Here is a 15,024-nt window from a genome sequence, read left to right as displayed (position 1 = left end):
GAAACTGTTAATCCATTGACAGGCGGAGGGGGGCACAGTGAGCTGGGTGAGATTTTGTGAATGATATCTGGGACTATACAGTAGTATTGAAGGCAGAACTGAAGTCCACAAACAGGATACGGGCATACTATACTGTATTTATTGGCTGGATGTGGCTACGCTACTCCGCTGTCGATACTCCGTGATGTGCTGAAGCCCTGCCCACATGCGCCGAGGGTCTGAGGTCGAATAGTAGCCCTCCAGCTTCTGTCTGTACTGTCTTTTGGCCTCTCGTATGGATTTCCTCAGGCATAGGACCTTTTTGTAGTCCTTAACGGTGCCCATGACAAATGCAGACGAACGAGCACGTAGCTTAGCCCTTACATCACAGTTCATCCAAGGTTTTTGATTAGGGTATTTTCTGTAATACAGTAGACGCCCCTACAACGTAAATAATCCGTTCCAAGAACCTTTATGTTATAGGGATTTTATGTTATACGAAGCGTAAAATACATGTAAATAGCATAATTCGTTCCAAGATCTTCCCAAACTCACACCTTTGGGCCTTCAAAATATTCAAAGTCCACCAAATATGGTGGGAAAATATAAGAAAACAGCATAAACATGGTAGAGTAACATTCCAATATAAAATAAGGTAAATGAGGTATAATAGTCAATGGGGAACGGCCCTATAGTCTAGCAACATCACTTAATTTCATACCACCGTCATGCTTCTGAATCATTTCCTTCTTGGTTTCGATCGACAACTTTTCCCTTTTTTTCTTCTCACTTACACTTGGTTTAGGGCCCATGACTCCGGTAATTTTAACACAAAGAAAAGTAAACAAATTAAAGACAGATTTCAATGCGTGCGAACGAGTTTAAGGGCGACTACGATGAGGAACAGAGCAGCATGTCTCTCATAAACACACCGACGCGCTGGATTAGTCAGCCAATGAGATGAGAGCGTAGGCGGTGCTCCGATAATCAGCCAATGACAGCGTGAAGCGTCAGAATTTGTGGATAACTTCCTGCTTCTTTTCGATCGACCACTTTTCCCTTTTTTCTTATCTCTTACACTTGGTGTAGGGCCCATGACTACGGTAATTTTAACACAAATAAAAGTAATGAAATTAAGAAGAGATTTCAATGCGTGCAAACTAGTTTAAGGGCGACTACGATGAGGAAGGGAGCTCACATACAAACGTGGATGCGCTGGATAAGTCAGCCAATGAGATAAGAGTGTAGACGGTGCCCCGATAATCAGCCAATGAGATGAGAGCGTAGGCGGTGCCCCGATAATCAGCTAATGAGAGCGTGAAGCCAGAAGGCGTCACCAAGTGTACTCTGTTAGTCTCTCTGTCGCTCTGCACGGACTTGACGCTTTACGTTATATGGAATTCCTTACGTAATACGATGCGAATAACTTACATAAATTCTTTACGTTCAGTGGAATTTACGTAAAAGGAGGTTTACGTTATGCGAGATACTACTGTACTTGGTGGTGGTAACAGTCTCTATGCATGTGCTAATGTAGCCAGTAACAGCAGAAGCATATTCATCCAAATCAACAGTACAATCTTCCCTCTCCGCTGCAGTTCTAAACACATCCCAGTTTGTGCAGCCAAAGCAGTCCTGAAGTACTTGATCAGTTTCTTCATTCCACACTTTAACAGCTGTACTTACAGGGGACGCTTGTTAAAGCAGGTCGGTACAGATGCTTGTGCAAGCGACAGGTTTAAATATGTCAGCAAGCACATCAGCCAGCTCTGATGAGCTCGGCCTGAGATGTTGTCTGGGCCTGCTGCTTTTTGTGGGTTTGTTTTGTTCAGAACCCTGCGTACATCTGCTGATGTCACAATGAGAGGTGAGCCCTGTGTGCCACCCTCTCTGCTCATCAGGAGTTTCAGAGCTGTGTTTTTAACAGCTGTCTACATTCCACCATGAGCTAACACCGCTAACGCACTGGGCCTCCTGCATGACGTCATTGATAAACAAGAGACCAAGCACCCGGACGCTGTAATCATTGTATCTGGCGATTTCAACCACTGCAACCTCAGGACTGTTCTCCCCAAATATTACCAGCATGTAAGCTTTCCAACAAGGGGAAATAGCATCCTGGACCAACTCTATAGCAACATGAAAGGTGCTTTGAAGGCTGTTCCAAGACCCCATTTTGGAAAGGCTGACCACATCTCCATATTCCTTTATCCAACCTACAGACAACTCCTCAAGCATGTGCCCGTACCCAAGAAGAGCAACGTGACCTGCCTGAATGACTATCGCCCTATAGCACTCACTCCTATTGTAATGAAGTGCTTTGAAAGGATAGTCATGACCCACATCAAAAAGAGCATCCAAACCACTGTGGACCCTCTACATTTTGCATACCGCCAGAACCGGTGGACTGATGATGCAGTCAACACTGCCATCCACACAGCCCTTTCTCACCTACAGGGCCATGACACATATGTCAGTATGCTATTTATAGACTATAGCTCTGCATTTAACACAGTCAGCCCCCACAAACTCACAGATATGCTCCTCACACTTGGCCTGTCACCCTCCCTCTGTAACTGGGTGTTTAACTTTCTCACAGGCAGGCCCCAGTCAGTCAGAGTCCACAATCGCACATCCAGCTCAAAAATTGTGAGCACTGGGACCCCACAGGGGTGTGTGCTGAGTCCGCTCCTCTACACGCTCTTCACCTACGATTGCGTGGCCTCCCAGAACAACACCAGCATCATTAAATTTGTGGATGACACTACAGTCATCGGAGTTTGAAGTCCAGGACCACAAGGCTGGCAAACAGCTTTTACCCACAGGCCATCAGCCTTCTCAACGAAGCACTCATACACGCCGCACACAACACATGCACACACTCATAGCACTTTATTTATTTATGTATTTATTCATTCATTCATTCATTCATTCATTCATTTGTATTCATGTCTCTTCTTCATTTTCTTGTGTTTTCTTTCTTTTTGGGATAATGAACAGAACAACAATTTCATTGCATAGTATAACTACCTGTTTTACTGTGCATATGACAATACAACTCTTGAATCTGGAATCTTACAGGATGTAGTGCAGCCTCTTTTTTTTTTTTCAATCATTGAGCTTGTATTTACAGCAGTGATGACCATATAAAGTGCTTATTTACATATGTGAGGGGGTTATGGAACACAATACATAAAACATAGGACAAGTAACAATTTTGTACAAGAGGAAGGGAGGTTTGTGTGATATTGGGGGGGATTGTCACTAAATGAGACGTGGTCTGTATACCGGCAAAAACTTTGAAGGAAAAAAACACAATAGTGATGAATAATAGTGGTCATGTAGTTGTACTGTATTGGAGAGAGAAAGAGATGAGAGCCTCATGTTCACTGCATTCTTGACTGACCTGTTTGCCCGGTAAGCACACTGCAGGGGTCCAAGCAGCAGGCCTGTAGTGCCTTTCAGGTGGTTCAACACCAGTCTCTCAGAAGATTTCATGGCTACAGACATCAGGGCTACAGGACTCTAGTCGTTCAATCCTGTAACGGAGCGTTTTTTGGGGAACGTGACAATGGTAGAGAGTTAAAGACGCGGGGGACTTCACACAGCTCCAGTGATATGTTGAAGATCTAAATGAAGATGGGTATCGGCTGCAAGCTTTCAGTGAGGAGGGCGAGACACCGTTGGGTTCTGGAGCTTTCTTTGTCTTCATCCTCAGTCGAGTAGACAGGGATCCTTAGTGCAAGCTGACTTACATTATGTTGTACAATATAGCCATTTACGTATTATGTACTGTATAGCACAAAATGAATACAATATAAGTTTTTCAGAGAAGATTATAATGTTGCTGTTTGTGTGTAGTAACAGGCAGTGTGCTAGTATGAATTAAGGTTGTGCACCGAACAAATATGCACATTAGTACTCAATAATGACATCAAATATTACCTTTAAGCATTTCCACATAGTGTCACCATTTGGGACCAAACATGAGGTCAAAGAAAAATGGGAAAAATACAGTATAGTAGTCTATTTAGGACTATCTATCGTCATGGAAAACATTTTTAGATGACCCTTGTTTCTTCAGTTTCTTGTTCATTTTAATGCCTAATAAAACAGAAGGTACCTTTGTTTGGACAAATATAACAATGACAACAAAAATAGCTCATAAGAGTTATAATTTTTTGCCGTGCAATGCGAGAGCTATTCATGTAAGAACTTAATGATTTTGGTTATTATCAAGATTTGGTTTGGTTTGGTTGGTTTTATTTCGAACATGCATACAGCATACATTGAATGCTTCAGGTTAGAAGTCTCAGTTTCACATGTCCGAAAAGGAGTAGGAAGAAGCAGAGCTTATTCAATTCTCCCCTCTCTTCGTATCACATCAATTGCTAATACATACATATGTATACATACAAACACACACACACACACACACACATATATATATACACACACACACACATACAGTACATACATATACACATACATACATATACACACATATACTGTATATACATATACATACATACACTTATGCATATATACAGTATATATACACATACATGTATCATATACTTACACGCATATACAGTATACAGATACACACATGTAAAAAAAAAAAAAAAAAAAAGAGAAAGAAAACCATGGAAGTTGCTAGATATCAGCTCTGAAATTCAACTCTACGAGCTATATTTGTTATCATCATTATATTTGTACAAACAAATGTACATTTAGTTGTACCAGGCATTAAAATGGATCAATAAAGTGATGAAACAAGGTTGGTCTAATCATTTTTATATTATATTTTTATCTACGGCTGGGCGATATATTGATATTATTAATATATCAATATTTATTTTAAGCACGATATCAAAAACAAACATGTTGTTCATATTTATATAGACTGGATTTGCACTGTAACTCATGATGTGGAGGTCTCACTCACCACTCTACACTGTGTGTGAGCTTCTGCTCCACCCCACGCCTTCCTCCTTCATGCACAGAGGGGGGCGGCTCAGTCTTTAATAAACATGGAGGAAGCGACAGCCTCTGCGGTGGAAGAACTGGTCAGAAAGGAAAAAGCAGTGGCTCAGTAATTTGGAGGTACTTTGGATTCAGAGCATCCGATGAGCAATAAAGTGACTGTCAAGTACGGAAGCGCTACAAATCTTTTTCACAAAATTAAAACTTGGCACAAATGCCAATACGACGAATGTGTAAAGCTGCGGGCTGAAACTATGGAATCACAGGAGTGCCAAAATTAAAAGGAATACATGTGGAAATACAAAGAGAATCAATAACAAAAAAATATACAAACGTAGTCATATTCTTTTTCCATTTTGTCATTGTTTTTTCTGTATTGTCTTTGTTTTTTCCAATTTGCCGTTGTTTTCCTGTTTTGTATTTGTTTTTTCCACTTGCGTTTTGTCATTACATTTAGTCATGACAAAGACAAAAGAATGATTTCTGTATTGTCTTCGTTTTTTCCATTTTGGCGTCGCTTTTCCTGTTTTGTCTTTATCTTTACCATTTCTCTTTTTTCTTTTAGTAATGGCAAATGCAAAAGATTCTGCCAGGATGATGACTACTCCATACGTGATTACACCATTTCTGCTTGCAGGGGCTACGTAGTTAAGGAAACTCGGGAGCCCGGAAAAAATGTCACGGACAGAAAGTTTTGGTTTGGTTTAGTTTATTTGAACATGAAGGTTACAATGGAATACATCTCATGAATCATTCTTTGACAGTTCCACATGTCCAAAAGGAGTAGGAAGAAGCAAAGCTTATTTAATCCTACCCCCCATCCATTCATCTATTACAACACTTGTTATTCACTTCCTGCGTTCCATGTCATGTTTTCTGTGATAGTCAGGATACTAATACATAAAAGATGACAATAAGACCAAAAAAAAAAAAAGAAGTTAAATATGAATGAAGAGAGTTTTTTTCCTTTTTTTTTCTTTTTCTTTTCCCTTCCCCCTTTTTTTCTCTTTTCTTTGTCTCCTCCCCTTTGCTTAAAAAAACAAAAGCAAAAAAAACAAAAACAAACAATATATATATATATATATATATATATATATATATATATATATATATATATGTGTGTGTGTGTGTGTGTGTGTGTGTGTGTGTGTGTAACGAACCTGACAGATCAATCAGTGTAATGATCAAGACTCTTCTGCCTTGTATTTACAAAACATCAACTGCTTGTATTGTTTTTTGAATTTGCTCATCTCTGTACATTGTTTGACTTCCTTACTCAATCCGTTCCATCATTTAATTCCACACACTGAAACGCTGTGGGTTTTCAGCGTAGTTCTCGCGTATAAATGTTTTTAGTTTAATTTTCCTCTAAGATCATATTTCTCCTCTCTGATTGAGAAATAATGTTTGAGGTTTTTTGGTAACGAGTTATTATTAACTTTATGCATTATTCTGGCGGTTTGAAAGTTTGCTAAATTTGCAAATTTTAATATCTGTGATTTTAAAAATAAAGGGTTTGTATGTTCTCTATACTCGGCATTATGAATAATCCTCACCCATCTTTTTTGCAGTGAGTGAGTGAGTGAAGATTGCTTTTGTAATTATTTCCCCATATCTCCACACAATACATTAGATATGGTAATACTAAGGAACAGTACAGAGTGTGGAGTGATTTTTGATCAAGAACATATTCTGCTTTATTCAATATTGAAGTATTTATTGCCACCTTTTGTTGTATATGTTTAATATGAGATTTCCAACTCATTTTTTTGTCTATTATAACACCCCAGGAATTTATATACTTACACTTTTTCAATGTCCACTCCGTTAATTTGTATTTGCTCGTACATCTCCCTTCTGCTATTTCCAAATAGCATTATTTTAGTTTTACTTAAGTTCAGGTATAATCTGTTCCTGTCAAACCATGATTTTAATATGACCATTTCATCCTTGACCTTTTTAATGAGTTCTTGTGTGCTTTCTCCACAACAAAAGGCGGTGGTATCATCCACAAATAAGACCAATTTTACATCCTTTGTTACTTTACAAATGTCATTTAAATACAAATTGAACAGTTTTGGTCCCAGTATGGACCCCTGGGGTACTCCACACGTGGTATGTAAACTCCCAGATGTGTATTCTCCTAGCTTTACAAATTGTTTCCTCTTTGCTAGATAACTTTTAACCCAATTCAAAACTAATCCTCTAATTCTAATTTTGAAATTAAAATATTGTGGTTAATTGTATCGAAAGCTTTTTTCAGATCCATGAATACAGCTGCTGCACATCTTCTGTTGTCTATGGCAGTAGTGATTTTCTTCGTGATTTCGATCAGTGTCATAGAAATTGAAATGTTGGCTCTGCAACCATATTGACTGCTAGCGATTAGTTCATTCTTATTAATACATTTGTCCAACCTATTATTAAACAACTTCTCCACAATTTTAGAGAATTGAGGTAACAAGAAAACTGGTCAATAATTTGTAAATTGATGTTTGTCTCCTTTTTTAAAAATTGGAACCACCTTGGCTGTTTTCATTTTGCTTGGAAATATTCCAGTCTGAAAAGATAAGTTACTAATATATGTTAACGGGTCTGCTATCTCATTGATGACCCTTTTAATTATTTCCATTTCAAGTCCATGACAGTCAGTTGATGTTTTTGCCTTAAAATGTTTAACAATGTCAATAATCTCCTTCTTGGTTACAGCAGTGAGAAACATTGAATTCAGCTTCTTATCAATAATATCTTTCCAGTCATCCATTGTGTCTTGTTTTGGGATTTCTTCTTCCAGTGGGAAATTGAAATATGGTGGACGTGGACGAATTGAGAAGAGGTGTTCAAAGAGAATTATGAGCAATTGCTCGGTTGGTGGAAGATGTCATGGAATGTCTTTATAAAAAAAGTCTTTAAAGTCTTTAAAGGCTATATCTGCGTTGATGAATGCCGATATGGATGAAGCTGTGTGGCGCAATCTTGAGGAGATAAATGCTTTATTTTATGTTATTTAAATTTCCCCCGTTTACTTTTGATAAACGTGTATTTGCGTCTACTTTCTGTCCGTGACATTTTTTCCGGGCTCCCGAGTTTCCATAACTACGTAGCCCCTGCAAGCAGAAATCGTGTAATCACGTATGGAGTAGTCATCATCCTGGCAGAATGACCAGGGCGGGTCATTCTTCTGCATTTGCATGGTATTACCAAATGCAATGACAAAACGCAAGTGGAAAAGACAAATACAAAACAGGAAAACAACGGCAAATTGGAAAAAACAAAGACAATACAGAAAAAACAAAGACAAAATGGAAAAAGAATATGACTACATTTGTATATTTTTTTTATTATTGATTCTCTTTGTATTTCCACATGTGGTCACTTTTAATTTTGGCACTCCTGTGATTCCATAGAAACAGCCATGGCTGCACAACTCCAAAAAACTCCTGCCACAACACAAAGCCCACTGCTTACTTCTGTTTCCTGTTGCGTTCCTCATGAAAGGAAAAGTGCAAAGTGGTGTGCTATCACTAAAGCAGTGTCCTATCACATTGCTAAAGATACGGTCCCCGTTGGGGGAATAAAAACTGCTTTAAAAACCTGCTGAAAACAATGGACTCGTGATGCCCAGCGAGGAAGTCAGACAGTTGCTAAGCCTGATGCAGTTGACAGGTTGGTGTCCCTGGCACAAAATAAGGACATTCTTGTGTCTTCTAAAAATGTTTCCCTTAAAAATACTGCTGTTGAATTTAAAGTATAGATTGTGTATCGATATTCACCCTAAATATATCGGGATATGAGTTTTGGTCCTTATCACCCAGCCCTAAGTCTATCTGTGCAGCGTGGGAGAAAGTTAGCACACGCGCACACCTATGGTGTGTTCAAGGGCCATTGAACAAACTGGGACGGGTCACCGCTCGCCAAACACAATGAAACATAACATTTCTAACTGTATCATTTTTTGAATAAAATAATGGCCCATATTTCCAAAATTGATATGCATTTACATAAAATCCAATGTGGTTTTTTACAAATGTATTATTTTTTTAAAGTATATTTTATTATCTCTGCACTTGCTTCCTGTTGCTCGGTTCGGTGTTTGGTGAACCCTGCTCAACAACACCGTAACATTGTCACAAAAGCGTTGATTAATAAAAAAAAAAAAAAAAAGCAAACATCACCTCCCTGAGATGTCCCTGAGAGCGCGGGTACACACAGTCAGCATGAAGCAGGAGATGGAGAGCGTTTCAGTCAAACACAGTGTGGCACATCGGTAGAAGTCAGTGTTGTTGGAGAGAAGCAGCAGTTTATCCATCTTATTAGCTATAGAATAAAGGTTGGCAAGATGGGTAGACGGGAGTGCAGAGCGAAGACCTCTTTTCCTTGAGTTAGCAAGTGCACGAGCGTGTTTTTCCTTGACGTCGTGCCCTTCGGAAAACTCAATTGAGGGCTGCTGCTGCTGCACCGACTAAAATCTCTGTAAACATCACCGGCTCTGTGAAAACTGGAGAAAAAAGTTCTGCAGATAACTGGTTAATGTTTAAAAGTTTCTCTCTGCTGCATGTGACCAGCGGAGAGGCACAGGAATTTAAAAGTGTATAAAAAAACATGCACACAACTAGAGGACGAGTGACCAAAGCTGTTATCTGCGGCGCCATCTCAGATATAAAGTATAAAAAATGGTGGGTTTCAAGGAAACTTTAAAGATGCCTTGTCCTTTATTCTTTGTTGACTAAATTCACTGTAATTTTAGTTCACTAAAATGTTGGGAAATGTAGTCGTGTAAAACTAGACTAAAACGAAATCAATTTAGACGACTAAAGTGTAGAGATGCTCGATATTGCCTATCCTATATACCGTTATTATCGATACCGATATTGGCAGCAGCTCCTCCCTCAAACTAATGTCAGGTCACATCTCTTGTAATGAACGAACGCATTATACTTCTTTCACTGTGTTGCCACTGAATGCATTTCACAAGTACACAGTTTGTGCAAATAAGACAAATACTGCACTGTGCAATACATGTTATAGAAAATGTGTTGTATTTATTTTAAACATTTTGTCTCAACAAAGGTCATTAAAAAATCATGACCAATTCAAGGACGCCTTACTTTCCCCTCGCATAAACAGCGTTTTTGTTGCGAATTGAAGGTATGTTTCGGAGACCCTTATTTTGTTCGATACGTTTTTTATTCTGAGTGCCGGAAATGTACTCTTTTGTCTCTGGGCTCTTGACGGCTGTGTGGTGTGACGATGAGAGCTTGTGTCTCCCAAGCTTCATGGTTGCCGTCCTTTTGTCATATTGAGCTTGCACAAAATCAGCGGACATCTTATTATGACCCTTGGTTACATATATTTACAATCCAAAGGTCAAACGTGGAAATAATTCCAGACTGCATACATACTGAACAAGCAAGCTTGTTGCTTTGTTGTGGAGCACGTTGTCACTTGTGGACCGATACTAGTATCTAATTTATGCCAATTTATTGGACATCCCTGCAAAAGTATGACTACTGTAAATTCTGGACTATTGAGAATATATTTGTTGCACCCAGCAAATTTAAAAGGAACATTTTTTTGTCCATATAAAGGCTGTACTTGTCTATAAGCAGCAGGTGGCCATATTGTAACATGGGATATTTACACAGAAATACACACTATAAACCTTGCAATCCTTCCTACACTCGCTGTTCCCAGTGTCACTCGTTAGCTCCAATGAGTGAGACGTGAGAAGCTTGTTTTCATCAGCTGCCACGCAGTCCAAGCAGAAGCTGTAGCTGTGGTGCGGCTTATAGACTCTTGATCAAACTTACGTAAGATTTGTCAGAGCAAAACACGATTGCTGCATAAGACTTCAAAACCACCCACTTGACTACTCCAATTCACTAGTTCCTGAAGCTGCACTCTAAACGTCATGGGAACTGTAGTTCTTTTAGCCACAACATTGTTTAAAACGCAGGGTTCAAAGTGTGTGATAAAAGTTATGGCTTATAGTCTGGAATTTACGGTAAAGCTAAAATACATTTTAGTAAAAAAAAAAAAAAAAAAAAGCTAGTGACTATAACTGTTTCCAGCTAAACATTAAAAAACATAGTTGCACCCAACATTTGACCAGACTATGAAAAAGGCTAGTCTTAAAGGAAAATGCACATTTTTTTTTTATTATTATATTGACCATCAGCCACAATCCTTAGGTGACACATGAACACGTCTTTCTCTTTTCTGTGTGTTGAGCTATAAAGATATAAAAACGGCTAAAAAGACTTAGCTAAGAATGCACGTAATGGGAAACACTTGTTCCGCCTATAAAGCCTTCTGAAAAAAAAATCCCCAAAACGCCAACAATGCTCCATTTACATGTAATGTGACGTGCATATGAACCAAACTACAGCGACATTATTATTATTATTATTATTATTATTATTAACATTGTTGCGCTGATCGAACTACGTTACTGGCGCATTGACATTTAGCCATAACACACCGGCTAGCGAGTAGCGTCATCACACACTCGCCCGATACCTCAAGCCACTACCAAAACGTGACTCTACGTATTGGAGCTGCTGTATTTTTATTTTTGAGTTTGGAAAAGTTAATGCTAGGTGTAGGCGTTCGTTTCTATGTTGCTATGTGAAATCAATACGCCCAAGAAGGAAGTTCTGGTAATGCTTAAAATGACCAAAATACGGCAAAATACTGTAGTATTACATGTTATCATGACTGTATCTGTTACTACATGGTCACAGCATGTACTGTATATAAAACCATAAAACCTTGTTGGAGGTTTTTGGAGGTCTTTTAATAGCGGTCTTTGTAGACGGCATACGTGTGTCCCATTACGTGCAGTAATGAGTTGTCTCTTTTTATCTGTTTTTATATCTTTAGAACGCACAGAAAAGAGAAAGAGGTGTGTTCACGTCTCACATAAGGATTTTGGATCATGGGCAAAATTCCAAAAAACTGCAGTTTTTCTTTAACTGATATCTATTCCCTTTATAGAGGTGAAATAAAAACAGTGTTGATCTTAAGTGTGTGACAGGTGAGAGCATCCCCCAGAATGATTGCCGCTATAAAAGTGCCTTATGGGAAAATATAGCATCCAGTGTTTGTGGAACTTCACTGCTGCCTCTGCCTGCATGGTTTTCCGTGTGACCGCTTCACAAATAAGCTGCATTAGAATCCTAACTACCTTTTCCCAGTCAAATTAAGAAGCGCTCATGTCACATTTATTTGACAAAACCACCTCATGGCGCTGATGACACACGGCGCCGCCTCAAGCACAGGGTCATTTTGCCTCCCTTTGAGATGACGGCTAGGGTTGGCTCAAGTATCCTCTCTTGAGGCACCACCACGGTGAGTCAGCTCTCCTATCCCTCACACTCCTCCTCCAACACGATGGCCCGGCAGGATGTTGCAGACTGACAAATACAGATTGAGTCATGACCTTGGCTTGCCCTTGTGGTTCTGTGCAGCATCGTCTCCTCATAGGTTGTTTGCAACAAATGTTCTGCTAAAGGAAGAAAGGGAAAAAGGGAAGTGACAAGGTGGATGCCAAATGGGGGCGGATATCACTGAGGTTTTGAAGGAAACCATGTATTACAAGTCACATTTTTTAATGTTTATTGTGCAGCGCTATAACATGATTTAGCTGACTTTTTGCCTCTTCACCGACACTCATGGATTTCCTTGCTCTCTTTGTCAGGAGCTTGAGGAGAATTACCAGCGGGCCTACTCCGAGGCCCTGACTGCTTTCGGCAACGGTGCTCTGTTTGTTGAGAAGTTCATTGAAAAACCAAGACACATTGAAGTGCAGATCCTTGGTAAGTGCATCCATTATGCATCATGCAAATTGACTGCTGTTCATTACGTCAACAAGACTCATGGAAGTCCTTCAGCTGGGCTGCGGTGCTTTGGAGGACATGAATGAGATTCATTGGATTCATGATCAGAAATGCAGATAGAAATTCACAATATAATGACGGCAGTTTGTTGTTGTTGTTTTTTTGTTGTTTTTTTTACATTTTATGAATGCCAAGTGTGCAATAGCCTGTGGTTTGACCTTGTCTACATTTACATATGACACTTTTAAAACATGTATTAGCTATTTAGGTTACACAAACAGACTTTCTCCAATCTTCTAATTGGCTAAGTTGTGTTTACAGTTAGGGGTTATAGTGCCATCCTGCTAATGCAACATTGCTTCCCCCCCTTTTATTTGGTGTACATTTAAATACAAATGTTATTTGTATTTAAACCTAGCCTTCAGCACTCTTCTCATGCTCTGGATTGTGTCTCTCTGCAGGGGATAAATACGGTAATGTCGTCCACCTCTATGAGAGAGACTGCTCCATTCAGCGGCGACACCAAAAGGTGACACACATTACCACCAAGTGCAGAAATGGCACTTTGGAGTGCTGCGCTTATGCTTGTATTCATGTAAAACATCATAGGAGGGTTTTGTCTTTTAATGAACATCTAATTATGCAACATATTTATTTTTGAGTTGATTACGATAATAAAGATTACAGGTCTATATGTCGTAGGTGCCATCAGTCGCAGGGCTAAGAGGATTATCCTGCAATAAGAAAGGTCCTAATGCCGTTATCAGCATCTGCAGCACTTATATAATTCTCCAGCAAATCAACTTGGCTCTTGGAATTATCTTGGAATTAATTCTCATCCATTAGGCAGCACAGTGCTTTTAGATTCTCCAGTCGTAGTCCAATTAATTTGGCACTACAGCATGGCTTGATGGACACAATTACCAAACATCTGACTCAAGCATGTCGCAGCAAACTTGCAAAGTGTCAGCTCATCCCGTGACAATGCTTTCATCAGCCTAAACCAATTAGCATCTGTCAGCTGTATTTTTTTGGTTCACTTTTGCGTTTTAATCAACATGGAGATAATAATCATGTTATTGGGGGACTGCTTTACTTGTGTAAGAGCTGCTGCTCCTTGCTTCTGTGTGACTTGATCTGCCATTTGCCCTAAATGTAATATCTCTCTCTCACACATCAAGAATTGCCTGTTCGAAGAGCTTGGGAATGGTGGAGCACTGATGTGATATTTTTAGTCTCTCTGTTTTAGAAGTGAAATTCATACTTTAAGAGTTTTTTTTCCAGTGGGGAAGAAGAGACACGATGAGATAAGAAGACTAATTGACTTCCTACTGTGTCTTTTTCTTTATTTTTTATTAGTTTTTTTTTTAGTTGTTCCCTCGGATACCTTAGGGAGATTAATACATTTGCTCCATATTTTAATGGTACCTTTTGCCTTCTCCTGGTTAAAATGTTATTTTTATACGCAGGATGGTTAGGATTAATGACTAAAACAGGCAATGGTTCACATATTCTTCTCATTGGTGCTTTGCTTTGAGAAGGTAGCTCGGTGTTAACTGTGTCAGTGCTTGTGTTACAGGTGGTAGAGATCGCGCCAGCTTTCCAACTAGACCCTCACCTGAGAGACCGACTTCATTCTGACGCTGTCAACCTCGCCAGACTGGTATGTGTTTAAACACCACCCCCAGTTCCGGGTTAAACATAATCTCTCACTACACAAATTGGCAGGTTGTCATGCTACATGCAAGTTTTCGACAAAATGCCAAAATGTATCGTAAACGTTAAGTTCAAATGAAGGCTGTCTAAAATAGCGTGTTAACACCGTTAGCTAATTTATTTCCTTAATTACGTTAGCATTTTTAGCATCACTAATGCATGCACATCATGTCAAGTCACATCTCTCTGTTATGACCACACGGTCACACAAAGTCTGCCACGCTTTAATAACTTTATTCTGGCCTGAACACATCAATAGCAGTGCAATTCCAACACCATATGTGTCTCCAACTCACAAACAACCATCTAGTCCGCTCGTCCTGGGAACGACACTTTCACCTTATCACTAGACGACAGCTAGGTGCATTCACGGACACTCCGGAAATCACAACAATGTCTTTTTTATGAGTGTACTGTATATGTGGTCTAAATACACAGAAAGACGAAGAAAAACAGCAAGTGGATATTCTTATCTCTCACTAACTTAACTCTTACTACGGAAGGA

General features: G+C 39.3%; 1 protein-coding gene across 1 annotated transcript in view; it reads left to right on the top strand.

Moving 5' to 3' along the window:
* The window catches only part of LOC129168131 (pyruvate carboxylase, mitochondrial-like), a 297,125-nt gene that overhangs the window by 38,070 nt on the left and 244,031 nt on the right, over positions 1-15,024 (top strand). Inside the window, exons 7-9 of the mRNA XM_054753045.1 lie at positions 12,665-12,782; positions 13,265-13,332; positions 14,383-14,466. Coding sequence (XP_054609020.1) covers positions 12,665-12,782; positions 13,265-13,332; positions 14,383-14,466 — 270 coding nt within the window. The remainder of the gene's footprint in view (positions 1-12,664; positions 12,783-13,264; positions 13,333-14,382; positions 14,467-15,024) is intronic.

Source organism: Dunckerocampus dactyliophorus, chromosome 15 (genome assembly GCF_027744805.1).
Source record: "Dunckerocampus dactyliophorus isolate RoL2022-P2 chromosome 15, RoL_Ddac_1.1, whole genome shotgun sequence".
Taxonomy (NCBI): domain Eukaryota; kingdom Metazoa; phylum Chordata; class Actinopteri; order Syngnathiformes; family Syngnathidae; genus Dunckerocampus; species Dunckerocampus dactyliophorus.
Note: the sequence above shows the minus strand (reverse complement) of the source record. Positions and strands in the feature narration are given on the sequence as shown.